This window comes from Polistes dominula, unplaced genomic scaffold (assembly GCF_049000335.1).
Source record: "Polistes dominula isolate Pdom_NZ unplaced genomic scaffold, Pdom_raw_medaka contig_27, whole genome shotgun sequence".
NCBI lineage: Eukaryota > Metazoa > Arthropoda > Insecta > Hymenoptera > Vespidae > Polistes > Polistes dominula.
Genome location: NW_028300906.1, coordinates 2,689,888 through 2,708,775, shown reverse-complemented (window position 1 = coordinate 2,708,775; position 18,888 = coordinate 2,689,888). Strand labels below are relative to the sequence as shown.

Here is an 18,888-nt window from a genome sequence, read left to right as displayed (position 1 = left end):
ATTAAAAGAAAAAAAAACAGAAAAAAGAAAAACTAATATATCCAAACTTTCTATTCGTTTTTTTTTTTTTTTACAACACGTCGAGAATTGTATTCGATATTAACGGTGTCAGACTTCTGCGACGAATCTGACAAACTTTTCTCTGTACCTTTCAGGGACCCTCAGGACTAGACGGCATGAAGGTGAGCAACCCCCGTTGGGCTAATCGTTAGAAAAAAAAAAAAAAAAAAAAAAAAAAACAGCAAAACCAAACAAATCTCATGTCATTTTTGTGTTCGTCAACCTTCGATTTTCACTTAATCGTAATCCGATATTTTGTTTTTTTTTAATCGAATTGAATGAAGAAAAAAAAAGGGATACAATTTTGTCGGAGAAATGGGAGGGAGGGAGGGCGGGTCAGGGGGGAGGGGGAGGGAAAGAAAGAAAAAAGTATCGCGAATTTGAGAAGTCGGGGGGTGTGCGGTGTTTTTAGTTCGCGCATGCCGCGCGTTGGTGGTTTGTCAGAATTTCTTCTGGTAATTGCAGGGAGCACAAGGAGAACCTGGTACGAAGGGTGAAAGGGGAGATCCAGGATTACCCGTAAGTACAAATTTTTTCCTGTCATAGATTTCGATAGGAAAACTATGGCTTCTTTATTTTATTTTTTTTTATTCTCTTGCTTACTCGATTTTAACGCACACAAAACTCTCGTGAAACTTTAATACCTGGTTAGAACAAAAAAAAGAAAAAGAAAGAGAGAAAAAGAGAGAGAGAGAGAGAAAGAGAGAAAAAAAAGTGAAATTTTCTTAAGTTATTAACACACGAATTTCCATATTCTAACCATCCGGGTGGTGTCGGCTATCAGAATTATGAAGGAAGACTCGTGAAAGGGTAGAAGCTAACGAGACGATTTATTTTTCCCCAGGGTACCGATGGGATTCCAGGAACGGAGGTACAGTGACACTCTTCTCAATTATCACCTATAACGCTGCCTAGCTCGTCCTTCGATGTAATCACGATACAGTCTAGACCAGGGAGGGAAGGGGGTGAATAAGGAAAAGGGAAAGGGAAAGGAAGTATAACGAAGGGATATGTCTCTAACATGATCCAACCACACCAAACTCCCTGATCACCCTCAACTTCCTCCCTGGAACCCGACTGTCTAGAAAATTGATCGTTTATTTATAATTTGACGTTGCACAAAATACGACGAGGAGAATATTTCGAAAAAAAAAAAAAAAAAAAGAAAAAAAAATTAGGAAAACTTTATTGTTTTCTTATATTTACTTTTTATTATCTTTTTCTCGATAATTTTTTTTCTTCCGCAACGTGTGTGTGTGTTTATGTGTATGTGTATGTGTATGTATGAGTGTATGTTTAGTTTGTTTCTCTCTTATCGAACAAAATGAGAGAAATAAAATGTCCGTGGTGTGTTTATCGTTTCGACGAAGGAAAAGAAGAGGAGTGGGGGAAGTAGGACAAGGAAAAAGAACAGAAATGAAAATATAAAATATATATAAAATAAAAATATATATATATATAGGGGGAAGAATAAAAAAAGAACTAGGAGAAGCGAGAAAAAGTCATTTCGCGCTAGTTTTACGCGCTTAAGAGTACTACTCAAGGGGATGTAAAAGAAAAAACAGAAAAAAAACCTCGAAAGGTTGAAAAAGTTTAAAACTACTAAAAAACGAACTACTAACAAGTCGCGAACGTAGACTAGAGCATAACGAACGTTAATCTGTTTACTTAATCTTCTTAACATACCACTTTCAGGGACCGAAGGGTGAGAAAGGTGCTAAAGGCGATTGTGTGAGTATCGAATTATTGTTAAGTTCGATTATTTCTTCTTTTTCCCTGTTTTTATTTATTTATTTATTTATTTATTTATTTATTTATTTTTCGTTATTTTGTATGTGTTTTCTTATTTTCTTTATTTTTTTTCTCTCTTTTGGTTTCCTTTCCTTTTTTCTTTCTTTAAATAGCCGACGATAATTCGACGAAGCTCTAATGGGGGAGAAAAAAAAGAACTTCTTATGCATAGAAAATAAATCACTTGTGTGAAATAAACGAACTGTGGATGAGCTCGTGTACATTTATCGAAGAGAAGGAGAAGGAACTGGGGGAAAAATGGGGTAGGGGGAAATGACATTTTTTTTTTCAAGATAGCCATGCAATTTATAAACGATCAGTGCAAAACGTACAATTTAATCTTACCACACGTTCGCGTATAAAAATATTCAATTTTTTTCTTCACTTTTTATTTTTCTATCTATTTATCTATCTATCTATATATAAAGAAAAAAAGATTGAAAATGAAGCAATTCAAAATAAGAAACGTTTTGCACAGAATACGTACGGACACTCGAAAGGATATCGAAATCCTTCTCATGGACAAAACATATTGAATATAATTATTTTTATATTCACCACCAACCACCCCCTCTCCCCTTGTTTACATGCTGCCACCAGCGTTTTCTACGCTAATTTTCTCAAAAAAAAAAAAAAAATAAAAAAAACATATAATTCTTACTAGACGTTGATCTATTATAAAAGATCAAACGTCAATTTAAAATAATTAATCCAAGAAATAAAACTAACTCAACAAAAACAAACAAGAAAATATCTATTTGAATAATAATCTATAAAACGTGATTTGAGAGAAAAAAAATAAAATGAAATAAAATGAGTCAAAGTGATTGCACATTTCTCTCGCGAGTATACGCGGAGGAAAAAAAGAATAATATTATCGCGATGAAATAAATAAATAAATAAATAATAATAAAAAAAAAAAAAAAAACACAAGAAAAGAAAAGCAATTAACGATTCGTGTGAAAAATCTCTTCGTTCACCCTTCGTAAACAACTCTTCGGCGTATTGTGCACAAGGATATATTACCAACACACAGTATTTATTTATATATAATGCATATTTACATAGATAGTTGTTGTTGTTTTTTTTTTATTCATCTCATGCCTGGCCTTTCTTGCACGCACGTCGCGAAATAAACAAAAAAAAAAAGTCCGGCTGCGTTTCGTGAGCAACTATTCTAAAAAAAAAATAATGCACAATAGCGATAGACGACGAGAGAAGATAAAGAAAAAAAAAAATATAAAAAAGAAAAGAAAAGACACATAATGATAATAAAAAAAAAAAAAAAGGGTGACGGGATTTTTGTATATTCGCACAGGGACCACCTGGTAAGAGAGGAAGAAAAGGAGACAAGGGTAACAAAGGTGATCAGGGTGTACCTGGACTAGACGCGCCCTGTCCCCTCGGTCCTGATGGCCTTCCATTACCTGGTTGCGGCTGGAGACCACCTCAGGTACGTTACGGAAATTTTACCTGACTAACGTGACGTGTTTAATCTAACATTACGAAAGAATTTTTGAATATCTCTTATTCACCTCCCTTTTTATATCCTCGTTTCCTTCTATTCGTGTGTGTCATCATTCGTACGATGGAATTTGAATTTTGAAACTTTATCCATTTCGTAAGATCCTTAAGATCTTTAAATAGATATTACTAACCGTCAAGATTTGACGTTTAATCTCCGACTTATGTAAAAGCTTACGTAAGACCACCCCGACATATTTGATAATAATCATTTTGATGGATATATATATGGTAAGAAATCATTTTGTCAGAAATATGAAGAACTTTTCTTGAGTTGAAACTTTTCTCAGATTTCATCGTGCGTGTGTCACAAGTACGTCATAGTGAAATAGTAAGTTTCCTATGATCAAGATGGTTAAATGAAGGGTGGGAAAGGGACAGACACGACGATTTGAAAAAAAAAATGAAGAAAGGGTGGATAGAATTAAACAAAAGAGATTAAAATTAGTAGAATAAGTATTTTGGAAAGAGAAAAAAGAAAGAAAGAAAAACAAGTCTGACGCACGCTGGGATTCTCGTGTGTGTGTGTGTGTGTGGTCGGCAGGATACGACGAGTACGTCGATGCCAGTGATCGAAGGACCAGAACCCGCGGAAACGGATTACGAGCCGGAAGAGGACTACGACGACTATTCAGATCACAACGGGAACTTAGCGGAGCCATAATGCTCATTGTGCGCTGCTGCCCTACTCACCACCACCACCAACCACCACCACTACTACTACTACAACCACCACCATCACCAACACCCTCATCACACGACTCACCCTGCTCTCCCAAACTAACGTGGTCCTGGTAATTGCAAATCCCGTAGTAAAGACTAACGTCGTTTGCATGAGTGTAGCCCGAAGCCAGAATCCCGTCGTCGTTTGGGTTTAGGTTCGGGTTCGGTTAAAATGCGTTATGGCTTTAGCGTTCCTCCCTTGGTCCCTCCCCCCAATACGCACGCATATACTTTAAACCCAAAACTTCCGTATGATATATCCCGACGCACAATAGCAAATTTCAACCCTCCTACCTTTGCTGCTGCATGGAATTAAGTTCGCTTGCGGCGTTTCCTTTTTTCTTCTTTTTTTCTTTTCCCTTCTGTTAAACGCTTCTTCTACCGAGAATTTATAGAAACCTTTTTGACTATCGAATAATAAGAAAATAAAGATACACTGAAAGAGTCTGTTGTTACTGCTGCTGCTGCCTAAACGTGATGAATGTTTCTTCTTCTTATTTATAGTTGTTTTATAGTAAATCCTGCACAGTTAATTATTAAAATCCAATCAGCTTGGTTTCTTAATGGCTGCTGTCGCTTTTATAATTGTTTTATGTCATCGAAATTAAAAAAAAGAATCCTTTATTTTATTTATACGAAATAGATTTATTTATTTATTTTTTTTTTAAATACGGCAAGATCGTAATCGAGGCTTGCTTGATGATGATAATGATAAAGTAGTAGTATCTAGAAATATAATTAGAATTGAATTCGATTGTTTTTAGCCAAGAAGTAATATTCTGCGCCAATGGTTGGCGGAGGAGAAGAAAGAGGATAAAGAAGGGCAGTGACACAAATGGTTTACCAAAAGTAGCGCATTTTCATCAAGGACTATCCTATTATAATCCGCGTCGCTAAAACGTACACAGAGAGGAAAATCATCAACCAATGGACTAAAACTCACACACCACCGTATTACGAATTCGACGCGATTGAATTTAGCGATATTTTTCTTTTTATTTTTTTCCCGGCAAACTGCACTAACTACTAATCATCTTGCCAGAGAAGAGGAGTGTTTGTAAATAAGTGTACTTACAAGTGTCTAGCGTCCGCAGTGCGTGTACATAAATAATTAGTTTACTGCTACTATTAGGATCCACGGTGATGATGATGATGATGATGATGGAAAAGATGGGTTAAACCACGATCTCTCTTTTTTTACCTTTCTCTAACAATTTTCATCTAATTTTAATTTGTCAAGCCACTATTATTTTAAAGTTAGTTTAAATGCAACAACGAGAATATAACAGCAAGAACAACATTATTTGAAATATTTCTTACAACGAAGAAAGAGTATTAAAAGAGTGATCGTGATTCTGGTTTTAGCTTCTGTCTTCTGCTGAAGTGTATCATATTATTAATCGATCGAATACGGTGATGCGGTGCAGAGTGCAAGATAAAGAAAGAAAGAAAGAGAGAGAGAGAGAGAGGGAGAGAGAAAGAGACTCATTTATGTTTTTTCTTCTTTCTCGATGGACAAATAAAACAATAAATAGAGATGATATAGCCAGGATTAAAATAAATATTCTTGCTACGATACATACATAATATCGTCGTATTTCGAAAAAAAAAAAAAAAAGGGCTTCGCTATCCTCTACGTGTAATATTTCTGTATGTGTGTATACGTTCTTGATATGCGAGAGAGACTTCCTTCCTCTTGTTACCTGCCATTGTGTCCAGGAAAATACGCTCAAGGATATGCAATAGAATTTGAATACTGCAATAATCACATATACGATCGGGCTACGCGGTACTTTCAATAACAAAAGGAAAAGAAAAAAAAAAGAGAGTTAATTTTATTTGTAACAACGAATTATACGTTGAAAATCCTGTAAAAGTATTTTGTCCTGCGTATTTATTATTAATTTTTATTTTATCGATTTATCTAATTAAATTCTATATCAATTTTGTGCGAATATAAATGTAATAATACGATTAATTTGAAATGATATTTTTATTGACAAATTCTTCCGACTCTTCGCTGATACTACGAGAGAAGAAAAAAAATACAAAGAGAAAAAGAAGAAGAAGAAGAAAAAAAAAAGAGATTATGTCAGATTTTTATACGAATTTTATTATCATAGTCGCGCACGCAAATCGAAAGAGCGTCGCCGTGCGGCCTCCGCTTTATATCGTCGACCAGAGAAGAGAGTATTTAAATAGTCGCGCTAGTTTTTAAAAACGAACGAAGTTTATCTGTACACATTGTCAATATTAGCGATTAATTATTAAAGAAGAAGAAAAAAAAAAAGAGAGAAAAAAGAAGAAAAAAGATAAAAAAGAAAGAAAGAAATTAAATTAAATTAAATTAAATTAAGTGTATATGTAATCTCGGAATATATATTCTGCCAATCGTTAACTAGATTCGTGCAGATTTATAAAAAAAAAAAAAAAAAAAAAAGAAAAAGAATAAACCGTGCTCTCTGCGTGGTAGTAGTCCGAATTATAATTCCGTTTGATGTTTTGATGGGATACAACAGACTGCTTCTACGACGAAGATAAACACAATAAATGCGGATATTAATTGGACTACGATTTTACCCGTCCGCTTTGAAATGTCTCGATCTTCCTTTGATTCGCATGAACAAGCGAATAACCTAATATAGAGAAAACAAAAATTATATATATATATATATGAACATATAATAATACCCGTACTCAAAAAATGAAGATTAAAAGAATGAATCTCTTTTTTTCATTACTTGGAGTATAAGAATTTTGTTGTTAATTATCGCTTATAAGTCTACGACAGTGTATTATATAAACTTAGTTTTGTACCGATTAAATATTTATTATTAATGGTTACAATGATTGTCATTATCAAAGCTTAAGCAATTTGTACTTTTTGAAATACGATTGCACTTCATTCTTAGGATAAGGTTTTGTTACCAGACAAGTTGGAATATTTTCCGGCTGTTCTATCCACAGCTTATGATGGATGTCGTCCTCCTTCAGTTTGGAACACAAAGTATGTAAACCGGCCTCGTCAGATGCCTAAGATGAATATTAGGATTAAATTTTTGTCAAAGCTTATTGTATTTCTTTCATCATTTTATATATGTACAGAATTATATTATATAGTAAACGAGCACAATAATAATAATAATAATAATAATAATAATAATAATAATAATAATAATAATAATAATATACGTATTATCTCGAGATATAAATTACAACACACGTATAGAAATATATAAACTTACTTCAAGAACAACTTTATGCATTGAATCCAAATCTGCGAGGTAAGCTTGCGTATTACTATCGTTGTAAAATAGATGAGTAACAGCTGTGCATGCGTGACACGCTTGAGCTATTATAGCACCCATCGGCCATCCCAGAGTCTTGGAAAGGTCTCCCCTTACTACGACATACTGAACTAGTCCTGACATTCTAAAAACAAAGAAGAAGATTAATATTAAACAAGTTTCATTTTATTCATCCTAGACTATAACCATCATTTGCATAAATAGAATAAAATTGAGGTTATATTGACCATATGAATTATTGTTATCAAAAAGATAATAGTTGTAATAATTGCATGATATACGATATTCAGTGTAATTATAACATAAACTGTTCATTATTTATCAAAGTTACAAAAATACCTTGCGGTATTATACATATATAAATATATATATAAATATAAATATTATTTTATACCTGTTAATGATAAAATATTTCTATCTGGCCACACATTAACTCCAATATTATAAAACGATATGAGAAATAATGATTCGCTCTGTGGATTGCTTTTTACCATTTCATTGTAATGATCTCAATATATATATAATCAAAAACTTAATTACACATATCTAATCAATAATTTTTAAACCAATCCTTACTTTTAATTAAACATAATCAATTCACATATTCTTCGAACAATTAATAAGCCGGTGTAAACACGTCCATGACAGTAACTGACAGCTGCGTCATGTATGACACTATGACATAACTAGAACTGAGTAGTTTAAAATTTATCCGCAAGGTGGTGTTCCAGAAAATTGGACTAACCAATCCGGAGTAACGATAACTGCGTTACATGCAGAATAACAGTGATTGGTTAGTTAATAATTTAAAATTTATCCAACAGATGGCATGCTCGATTGTTTAAAAACCAGACTGGACATTTAAAATTTAAATGGCAATAATTATAACGTACGTATTACCGAAATTGGTCAATTTAAAGTTTGAAATTTTTCAGACAGATAGTTTGGTTAAATTTAGAAAAATAAAATAAGACTAATTAATATCACAGATAGCACTGTTATCGCTTATGACAATTCGCACAGTGGGTTACCCTTCATAAGGCGTTATTTGCTGAATAAGTTACGTATGAGACCGGTCACCGGTGCAAATCTACGCTTTCTTTGTTCAACGTTCGTCGAGTTACGTTCTCTCGTCCTTAGAAACCAAGGTAATTAAATTCAATATAAAATAATTTTATTTATCATCGCGAATTATTATAATTGTTTTTAATATTGCGTTATACAGATATTTACATAGATTAAAAAAAACAATAGAATTTATTATTTCAAATTCTAACCCATTTGTATTTTACCGTCCTTTGTTCGAGGTCATGACGTGCCACGAAACCGTTAGAGATATATTACATTTAAAGCGTAGAAAAGAAAATTCATTAGATCGTTCTACTTTTAATTTGTTTAATATTAATAAACAATTCTTACGATCGTATTAATTATTATTCGATTATATATATATATATATATATTAATGTGCTTACATTAAACGATTTTTACAACCGTTATATTATAAAATGCATTTGTGAAATTTATTAAACATTGGCACGAGAAAGTGGAAGTTCAATAACCCAATGTACAGGTTTTTTTTTCTTTTATACATACATATATATATCATTTCTAGAAAAAGTTAAATAAACGATAAATCATACTTAATCATTTATTAACTATCTCCCTTATCTTATTAACTTTGATTTTTAATAACAAGTGATTAAGCTTTGCAGTTTACTTTTGTGCTTTAAATTTGAACCTTTGGTTTTGATTTTTATGCACAGCGGCCCATACACGCACATAAAAATATTAATATCAAATAATTATTATTTAGCATAGAGAAAATTTTAATTATAAAATAATTATTTCAAGCTTAATACGATGTATATTATTTTACACTGTGCATACATCATCGAAGTTTATTAACTTTACGCAATAATATCAAGTAATTCTTTTGAAAAAAGAAAGCAACCATGGCGTGGTAACAATTATAACCAAATTTGTCTCTTGGTAATTGTAAAAAAGAAAGAAAGAAAAAGAAAAAAAAAAAGGGGGAAAAGTCTAATTTTTTTTAATTCTACCAACTCATTATCATGACTCAGAGTATTCTCATTATATTGCGAAATACTTAACAATTATATTGAAATAGTAGTTGTTACGTACAAATTATGACTAATTATATTCAATTTAATCATGTAATCAAATACTTGCTTAGATAAATTTTATAAATTTTAATAAGAAAAAATAAAAATACAAATTAAAGAAATAAATTCATGCATTTTCGTTAATCAATAAATTGAACCAACCATTTGTATTTATTTAACAAAAAAAAAAAAAACTCCCATTAATTATATGTACTTTTTTTTATAGAATTATACATCAATCAAAATGCCGGCTCTACAGAAACCAGCACCACAATTTAGCACAACGGCCGTTGTAAATGGCCAATTCAAAAACGTTTCCCTTTCCGATTACAAGGGTCAATACGTTGTATTATTCTTCTATCCCTTGGACTTGTACGTAATTGTAATCATGGTCGTTGTATAATTAGTTTCAATTCGTTTCGAATAATCTAGAGAATTGGAAAATTATATAATGGAAATATCCAGAGTTCTGATTAATCATCTAAGAATGTGGATGAATGTGTATATATATATTTTTTTTCTAATACTAAGATAAGCCACATTGCATGACCGATTAATCGTTCAGATATTTGATTTTTATTTACATTAGAAATATCGAAAGCTTTTTATCGTTTTATTTGAAACTTTTGTTTTCGTAAAATAAACTTCTTCTAATTTATATTTATTTAATGAAATAAATAAAAATAATGAACACATTCGCGACCGCTGACGTGAATTCATGTCATATTTTATATTTTAAAAATTTAATACAATTAAATTTCTATATTATATATTATATAAATTTATATTATTTTATAATTATTATTGTTTTTATTGTTATTATTTTTTATTATTATTTTATTATTACTTTATTAGTATTTTATATTTACATATTTATAAAAATTTTATATATTATAGAATTTTAAAATATTTAAATATAATATTCCAATAATTATATTTTATTATTTAAATAAAAATATAAATAATTTAAACTTATATTTATATATAGAATATATGTAAAAATTATTGGTTTTTTTTTTCAAAATTTCATTATTTTTGCCGATACTTAGTATAAGAATCAGAAAAAATATGTCGGTCACGAATGTGTTAATAGGACACACATAATACACGTTAAATGTATAAATATTAATAATAAATTTGATTTAATTATAGTACTTTCGTATGCCCAACCGAGATCATTGCATTCTCGGATCGTGCTGACGAATTTAAGGCCATTAATTGTCAAGTAATAGGAGCATCAACCGATTCTCATTATACTCATTTGGCATGGATCAACACACCACGCAAAGATGGTGGTATCGGTGAAATGAACATTCCACTTCTTGCCGATAAAAGTGGCAAGATTGCACGCGATTATGGCGTACTTGATGAAGAATCCGGAATACCGTTCCGTGGTCTTTTCATTATTGACGATAAACAAAATTTGCGTCAAATCACCATCAACGATTTACCAGTTGGAAGGTAAAATTTATTTCTAATTCTCGATTATACACTATTATTGTAATTTCTCAACGTTCTCTTAGTCAAAACCACAATTTGTGTTCGTCTCATTTTTTGTTTTTGTTTTTTGTTTTTTGTTTTATGTAATACGAGAAAGAATAGCGTAGCAATTAACACTTGTGTTACCTTCAAAATTATCTTTTACTTTTTTGCTTCTTGCAATCGTGTTATCGCAACTTAAAGGTATTATTACGCAATTAAACGATTTCTATTTAACAAACCATGTAGACTAAAATTGTGTTTAAAGTTTTTTTAAATATGCGTTGAATTTTATTACGAAACTTGGATAATTGTTTTTTTTTTCTTTTTGGGTTTTTTTTTGTTTGTTTCATTGATCTTATTGTAAGATAAAGAAACGTTCGTTCGAGAGGTTTTTTTCTTATCTTTAAGTAGGATTTAGATTTTCTTTCATTTATCATGATTTATATCCAATTCTTTGATTATGAAAATTCATGTATGAACTGTAAATCAATAATTCACATAATAGTTAAGAGGTATTGAGCTAGTTTTTAAATATTTATATACATATATGTATTCCTTTGTATCGAGACTCGTTCTACACGTTGAATTTAATATACATAATACATTATATGTATTATTATACGAATATGTAAATTTGTAGATCGGTTGATGAAACCCTGCGTCTAGTACAAGCATTCCAGTATACGGATAAATATGGAGAAGTATGCCCAGCTGGTTGGAAACCAGGCAAGAAGACCATGAAACCTGACGTAGTCGCTTCTAAAGAATATTTTAAGGACTCGTAAATGGTTTATGTTTTCTTTTGTTTTTTTTTTTAAAAAACGTACAAACGAATCTTCTATATGGATCCTATATATTTTCAGTAGATATTTTCAGATCCATCCGTGATGTATAATAAATGGAGATATTGTACAAAAAAGTAATAATTGTCACAAATATTTTCTTCTCCCAATATTTCGTTTCATTTTGATTTTTTTTTTTTACAAATCAATTACGAAAAATAAATATCTACAGTGGGATATTTATATTAGAAAATAACTAAATAATAAAAACAGTTCAATGTGTAAGGTTCAATAAAATGAATAGAAATTGTTCAAAAATCGCGTACTTATCAAAAAAAAAAAAAAATTGTATTTAATAAGCATTTTTTCGTTTGTAATAAATCAAAATGAAATAATATATTATTTATAAATGTAAAAACAAATGTGTGAACATTTAAAAAAACAAATCTTCTTGTTCAAACTACATTGATGTATTTGAATATACATGATTGATTTTATTTTATAATTTAAAATACAAATGTCATTTTTTTTTTCATAATAAAATATATGCTATTTTAGTTGTACTTTTAAATAAATGTCTACTATCTTTTACGTATAATTTTTTTCAGTGTCATCTCCTTTCTTTTCTTTCGTTTCTTATACATACAACACAGTATATATATAAAATATATATATATAAAAAAGCAAACAACGACACCTTTAGTAATAAAATATTTCGTATGATTGCAAATAGACAGTTGTCCTGTCATCGCGTTATCGTGTTATTAATCTATTTTTCTACGAAGATACAATTTCGAAAATTTAATACTGTGAATGGGAATGAAGAATTATTGATATAAAATAAATATTTGTATGATCTACGAATTAATATACGTAGCGATTATTTTTCGTAGAAATTTATTTGAACGACTGACTTGTCAAAAATTATGAGCAACGGGTGTGAAATTGCAATGAATAGAACGGGTAGCATCTTAGTATCTAAATAATTTTCAGATTGATGATTAGAATTTATGTTATTAAAATGTTTCATTTATCTTAGAAGTATATTAAATAACAAAATGTTAATTATAATATAGGTTGGGGAGCATGTCATTATTTTATAGTCGGATTTTGTGGTATTTGTACATTCGTGGAAGCCATTGCTTCCTTAATTGTTTTCGTTGTCTCACGATTAGCAATGTGCGATTTAAAATTAGAGAAGAATGACATCATAGTATTTAACGCTACGCAATCGTTCGGTATGTGAATAATACATCATCGTATAATTTGAATTTTTTTTTCTCATGAACGTAGTTAGTCATTATTTGTATTATTTTAGGAATGGCAATTGGTTCTTTCTTGTTTGGAAGTCTTGCCGATATTTGTGGACGCAAAGGAATCATTACGTTTACCATGGTTCTCATATTTTCTGCATCTATTGCATTATCTTTCGCTCAAACGTCATTTTTGATTAATATATTTATATTTTTTTTAGGCCTAGGGTAGGTAATAAAATATTTTCCGACAAAATATGTATAATAAATAGTTAGAATGAAATATATTTTTGTACGTTTTTTTAGATTAGCAGGAAATTATACGGTCCTGAGGGTTTATCTCATCGAATGTTTGCCAATGAAAAAAAGAGAAATTTGTATGGCTGTCGTAGATATTGCTTGGATCCTCGGTTATCTGTTCGCTTTAGGTTTTTATCATATAATTAATATTTCCAATTTGATATTTGGCAAATACAGAAAAAAAAAGAACCGTATGTTTTATTATAGGCGTATCTTGGTCTTTAGTTCCATCAATTATACGAATGTTGTATCAAAAATTTCGTCCAAATTCATGGCGAGTTTTATCTGGAATTGGTGGTGCACCTAGTTTGATCATAGGTTGTGCTATTAGTTTACTTCCAGAAACACCTAGGTTTTTGTTGTATCAACAACGTCAGGAAGAAGCTTTACAAGTTCTTCGACAAATTTATGCTATTAATAATTCCAAACACATTGAAACTTATCCGGTATTTTTTGATCAATTGAATACATTACGAAAAAAAAAGAAAAAAAAAAACAGAAAATAACAATTTAATCATGAAAAAACATTTGATATATTTTTGTAGAGCATTAATTTGAATACTTGCATCGAACCTGACGTTGGAATCCAAGATACTGACAGTTTTTTCAAAATGATTTATAGATACTGCGTTAAAACGAAAGAACGAATACAAAAATTGTTCAAATTACCATTTAGACGTTTAACGATTTACAGTTTACTTTTGTGCTTCTTACAATTTCCTGGGTAATTTTTTCAAATAACAACTTTTTCCTTTACACCACGTGTGTATAATTATTTAATTGAATATCCTATAAATGAATTGTGTTTTTCATTGATTTTTAAAGATTCATTTGGCTTGCTCTTTGGGATGCACATTTGTTACAAGAACTTGGAATACAAATTATTGAGAAAAAACGAGGAAATGATTATACGTGCAATAATAATTTTTTACAGATAGCAGAGAGTCTTTTATTGAATTGTCAACAAATTAATCAACAACGTTTCGTATTTTTATCGTGTATTTCTTTTAGTTATTTATTGGGTGAAATTTTGTTCATAATAGGAATACAAATTGTTAAGAAAAAGTGGATATTGAGTTAGTTTACTTATATATATCTATATTTTATTATGCATACAATTTGTTTGTTATTAATTGATTGAAATATTTTATTATACACATTTGCAGTATTTTCATCAATTATAGGAGGCTTAGCAATACTCTGTGTGATTTTTGTAGTCCAATATGTCATGCAAATTATTTTGTCCGTAATATTTCTCGCATCTTATGCGATCAATCATACCATTGTTAATATTTTAATAGCAGAAAATTATCCAACAGGTTTGAGGTATACAATTATTATATTTTTTAATGAATATAATATCATAATCATTATGAATGATAATATTTAATAAATAATTATATATTTAGGGGAACTGTTATGGGATTTACAAGAATATTACCTCATTTGACAGCGGCAATGATCAAATTTATATCTAATCTTTCCTGTAATTTTAGTATAATAGCAGCATCTATTATTTTAATAAGTTCGTTATTTGTTTAATTTTGAAGAAAATTTTTATATTATTATTAAATTAATTTCATTATTTTTTTTTATAAATTATGAATAAATTATACACAGGTGCTGCTATTTTCGTTTTACCGATGCCCGATTTAACTGGAACACCTATACAAGAAAGACCTGTTCATTTGGACGATGATACATAAATTTTATTCAAAAGAATTATTCAAATTTCACAAATTGTATTTTTGATAAAATATATACATTTTTATTTTTTGCATTATCAATCATTTTATGTTTTATCAACGGTGGTATTTCAAAGTACAATTATCAAAGAGAAATATGCGATGATCAATTTTATCCGTTGTTGATAATTTCATTCTATGTTTATTATTTAAATTTTCTTTTATTAATTGTTGGTAAAAGAAAATTCTATAAAGAAAGATTTTGAAAATTGTAAAAGGTGTTATTTACTTTTATTTACATTCTTATTTTTCATTCAATATACATAGACATACACACATACATAATAATTATATGTTTCAGGATATTTGCATTACTTTCGTTTAAGATTAAAATAAATCATTAACAATAATTCGAAATAATGTTCAATGTATTATTGAAAACAATGTATGGATTATTATATATAAATAAGTATACACAGACATATATAAACCGACGATCTCTTATATCAATTCTAAAGTAAACTTGTTTTATCATAATTGTATGTTAACGTTAGAAACATTCTGTCGTAACGCGCATAAATTGCTCGTAACTCTAACGGTGATCTGAAATATATAATTAGTATATATATATGTATGTATATATATGTATATGGTACTTCACTTTTGAAAGAGTTAAAACTCTTAACACGAAGTTGAAAAGTCCTCATTCCATACGATCGTTTTTATCAGAGTTTGGTAGGAGGAGGAGGAGGAGAAGGAGAAGGAGGACTGTTAGAATGTAAGAGTCAACTAGCTTTCGGAAAAGAACAAAAAAAAAAAAAAGAAAATAAAAAAAAGAAGAAATAAATGCATAATCAACGAGGGTAGAATTAATCATGTTCGATTAGCATTATTCTTTCTTTTAACCTGATTTCTTTTATAAAACAAACAAGAAAACAAAGAAACCCAATGATATTATAGAAACAAATTGTTATTCTATTTAATTTCATAAAGTTTGAACAAAATTATGGTCGCGCGTGATATGAACAAAAATATATGAATCGTTTATTTTAAAAATGGTCTATAAATCCAGTTTGAAAAAAAAACAAAATGAGATATCACGTAATTTATGCTTAATTTAATGTAAACTTTTAATGTGTGTCTGTGTGGATAACTAGGTAATATTGAATTTCTTAAAAAGTGTCCATATTTTGTACAATTTAAAATTGGTCGATAAAAGAAATTGAGTAATCATTGATATGAAAACGTTTTAATTTTTTCGAAACAAAAGAAAATTAACTTAAATCACTTTCAAAATAGAGACAGTCCATATATGAAAATATTTCAGGTAAATAATGATTTACCAGAAAAATGTCGATTATTATTGATTTTATTTGTGAAATATGTTTTAACGAATGACACCAAGTTAGAAAGAGAAGAAGAGAGAAAGAAAGAAAGGAAGAAAACCCGGAAGAAACGGGTCATCTCATCTGCCGCTAGAAATTGATTTACGTTGAGAACAGGTAAGCAAGCACAGGTAAAGAAGATACTAAGTATAGAAAGAAGGATCAGTACAGGTACGTTCGTCGACTTGGTTGGTAGTGTTATAAACTGAAGAAGAAAGGAACAATCACTATAGTACGTTCAACTCGTCATATTTCACGCGAATCTAATATAATCTTGATTAACAATAACAAACAAAACAAAACAAAATAAAAACAAAAAGTCAATAAATAAAGTATATAGAGTAAAGTTAATTAGGGAATAATACAAAGAAGGAAATGCAACCTGGATGGGGTCGATTTTGGTTTATAAATCGGATGGATATTATTATTGGTATGTTAAACACAAAATTATAATATAAATAATATCTATGTACACACGTACACACATACACACACATATATATATCGAGTGTTGGAAAATAAAAAGTACAAAAATTAGGTGATATTGATTTTATTTATTTTATTGAGATTAGAAACAAAAATTGGTCCTAAAGAAAATATTGAAAGCGGGTTAGCAGGCTAGTATTAGTAGTAGTAGTAGTAGAGATTGGTGATATCTTAGCTTGTTGATCCACAATCGAAAAGAAAGAATTGTTAGTGAGTGTGAGAGAGGAATAATAATAAAAAAATAAAGTAGGAAAAAGGTGTGTGAGAAAGAGAAGAAGAGAATAAAGGAAAGGTTTCCTTTTTCTTTTTCTTTTTTTTTATTCTGAGGAGCGATCGAGCATAAAGTTGGCGCTTGAATTTCAAATCGGCCGGTTTACGCGTTCGTTCCGGCATAAACGATAAACCAGAAAGAAAGAGAGAAAAGTATTAAAACGAACCTGTTCTCGTTTTGTGAATATTATACCTCCCTAATACTATATATATAGTCTACTATATATATATCAACGTACCTCGAGTTAACTCTCATTCCCCTAAACGAGGATGCAAATGCATGCGGATTGCCGAATGATTTTGTCGATAAAAGAGAAAAGAACTACTGCTCCTCCTACTCCTCTTCCTCATCCTACTCCTCATCCTCCTCCTCATCCTCCAATTCTGATGGGCACAACACTTTCCCTACGATTTAATTGCAAAAAACGGTTTTTAACAGACACTGTCATTCGACATTTGTGTTTCGAGTTAAATCATTTTTTAACGATCCTTTTAAAGGATTCATCCTTTTTTTTCTTCAACCATGCATTTTTTCTTTTTCTTTTAGTCTATTCAATTGATACGATTTTTTTTTATTTATTATTCGTTACTATATCTTACTTTTGTTTTTGTTTTTGTAATAGTAATAATTTATTTTGTTCTCTTGAAGATGGGTTTACGTTGTTGGAAAATATTTAGGTTGGACTGAAATGTAATGTTAACGATTTTAACCTCAAAATTCAAAGGAAATAAATTTGTATTATTAATCAATAATTAAATTAATTAATTAAATTAATTAATCATGTTATCAAAACAATCTTTTTCTATCTGTTGTACAACATTTGTAATATCGTAATGATTGAAATAATCAATCGGTATTTTGATTAAAATATTTTAATAGAAAAATTGGACATACGTAGTAACGACATTACTTTTCGGTCTCCCAAATAAAAAAGAAAAATTGTCAGAGATTTATGATTACCTTAATAAAATAAATAAATTAATTAAAGAAAATATTTGAATAAAAATATAAACGTTTAGGAAATGATAAAAATAATCAATTGGTATTTTGACTATAATATTTTAATAGAAAAATTTGACATGCGTAGTAACGACATTACTTTTACCCTAATAAAAAAAGAAAAATAAAATAAGAAAAGCTATCAAAGATTTATGATATCTCCTTAGTGAAAATAAATTAATTAATTAAAGAAAATAATTGAATAAAAATATAAACATTTAGGAAACAGAAGAATGTACCCTTTTTTTGGAATATAAAAGTTAGAAATAAAATAGGAATTTATATTTTTCTCGTACTTTCCGGCAAGTGATTCTACTAGGTAGAACTAGTAGACTTCGTGGTTAGTAGTCACTGATAAAATTCAGTTTCTCTCATTGACTTTAAAGAGAGAAATCTCTCTTTTAACAATCGGATTTTGTACAAAAGGATACGAATGAAATTACACCAACGATTCACCTACGATTTCGCTACTCTGTGTATGCGTATGTGTGTTTTTCTTTTCTATTCTTTTCTATTCTTTCCTTTTTTCTTTTTCCTTTTTTCTTTTTATTCACAAATACTTTATCCAAATACGAAACGTTTGAATAAACGATCTCACTTGTAACACTTTTATCTTTCTTTCATCCTATTTACCTTTTCGCAATTTTTCCAAGTTGGTGGCCTTGATAAGTAAAATAATTATAAACTTTCAATTAAAGGAATAATAAAAGAAT

General features: G+C 29.5%; 5 protein-coding genes across 10 annotated transcripts in view; 4 read left to right on the top strand and 1 right to left on the bottom strand.

Annotated features, from left to right (window-relative positions):
* LOC107072667 (uncharacterized) overlaps positions 1 to 6,547 on the top strand; it is a 151,558-nt gene extending 145,011 nt beyond the window's left edge. The window contains 7 exon segments of the mRNA XM_089179502.1: positions 156 to 182; positions 526 to 579; positions 905 to 931; positions 1,756 to 1,791; positions 3,170 to 3,304; positions 3,920 to 4,169; positions 4,863 to 6,547. Of these exon segments, the coding sequence (XP_089035628.1) occupies positions 156 to 182; positions 526 to 579; positions 905 to 931; positions 1,756 to 1,791; positions 3,170 to 3,304; positions 3,920 to 4,039 (399 nt within the window). The 3' untranslated portion in view covers positions 4,040 to 4,169; positions 4,863 to 6,547.
* LOC107072668 (putative peptidyl-tRNA hydrolase PTRHD1) overlaps positions 1 to 8,097 on the bottom strand; it is a 155,267-nt gene extending 147,170 nt beyond the window's left edge. Inside the window, exons 1-4 of one of the 6 annotated variants that reach the window (XM_015332798.2) lie at positions 7,801 to 8,079; positions 7,344 to 7,530; positions 7,027 to 7,131; positions 6,512 to 6,734 (exon numbers count right to left, since the gene is read on the bottom strand). In XM_015332798.2, coding sequence (XP_015188284.2) covers positions 6,675 to 6,734; positions 7,027 to 7,131; positions 7,344 to 7,529 — 351 coding nt within the window. In that variant the 5' untranslated portion in view covers position 7,530; positions 7,801 to 8,079 and the 3' untranslated portion in view covers positions 6,512 to 6,674. Of the gene's footprint in view, positions 1 to 6,511; positions 7,132 to 7,343; positions 7,531 to 7,800 lie in introns of those variants that run through there. The other 5 variants (XM_089179504.1, XM_089179503.1, XM_089179505.1 and 2 more) reach the window with 5 other exon arrangements.
* A 299-nt stretch (positions 8,098 to 8,396) lies between these two features.
* Prx2 (Peroxiredoxin 2) lies at positions 8,397 to 12,387 on the top strand. Its single transcript, XM_015332802.2, has 4 exons — positions 8,397 to 8,554; positions 9,759 to 9,904; positions 10,685 to 10,993; positions 11,655 to 12,387. The coding sequence occupies exons 2-4, from the start codon at positions 9,777 to 9,779 to the stop codon at positions 11,797 to 11,799; spliced, it is 582 nt and encodes a 193-aa protein (XP_015188288.1). The 5' UTR covers positions 8,397 to 8,554; positions 9,759 to 9,776; the 3' UTR covers positions 11,800 to 12,387.
* A 121-nt stretch (positions 12,388 to 12,508) lies between these two features.
* On the top strand, positions 12,509 to 15,325 carry LOC107072672 (uncharacterized). Its single transcript, XM_015332803.2, has 9 exons — positions 12,509 to 13,034; positions 13,115 to 13,277; positions 13,356 to 13,477; positions 13,557 to 13,795; positions 13,895 to 14,073; positions 14,175 to 14,425; positions 14,516 to 14,675; positions 14,759 to 14,874; positions 14,970 to 15,325. The coding sequence occupies exons 1-9, from the start codon at positions 12,974 to 12,976 to the stop codon at positions 15,053 to 15,055; spliced, it is 1,377 nt and encodes a 458-aa protein (XP_015188289.2). The 5' UTR covers positions 12,509 to 12,973; the 3' UTR covers positions 15,056 to 15,325.
* A 998-nt stretch (positions 15,326 to 16,323) lies between these two features.
* Cad89D (cadherin 89D) overlaps positions 16,324 to 18,888 on the top strand; it is a 40,298-nt gene continuing 37,733 nt past the window's right edge. Inside the window, exon 1 of the mRNA XM_015332804.2 lies at positions 16,324 to 16,849. The gene's annotated coding sequence lies outside the window, so the exon portion shown is untranslated. The remainder of the gene's footprint in view (positions 16,850 to 18,888) is intronic.

Excerpts from the sequence above, each read along its gene's own strand:
- LOC107072672 (XM_015332803.2), top strand. The coding sequence starts at position 12,974 with ATGTGCGATTTAAAATTAGAGAAGAATGACATCATAGTATTTAACGCT. Across the intron at positions 13,478-13,556 it reads CGGTTATCTGTTCGCTTTAG|GCGTATCTTGGTCTTTAGTT; the intron begins GTTTTTATCATA and ends GTTTTATTATAG. Across the intron at positions 14,074-14,174 it reads TGCTTCTTACAATTTCCTGG|ATTCATTTGGCTTGCTCTTT; the intron begins GTAATTTTTTCA and ends TGATTTTTAAAG.
- Prx2 (XM_015332802.2), top strand. The coding sequence starts at position 9,777 with ATGCCGGCTCTACAGAAACCAGCACCACAATTTAGCACAACGGCCGTT. Across the intron at positions 9,905-10,684 it reads TTCTTCTATCCCTTGGACTT|TACTTTCGTATGCCCAACCG; the intron begins GTACGTAATTGT and ends ATTTAATTATAG. Across the intron at positions 10,994-11,654 it reads AACGATTTACCAGTTGGAAG|ATCGGTTGATGAAACCCTGC; the intron begins GTAAAATTTATT and ends GTAAATTTGTAG.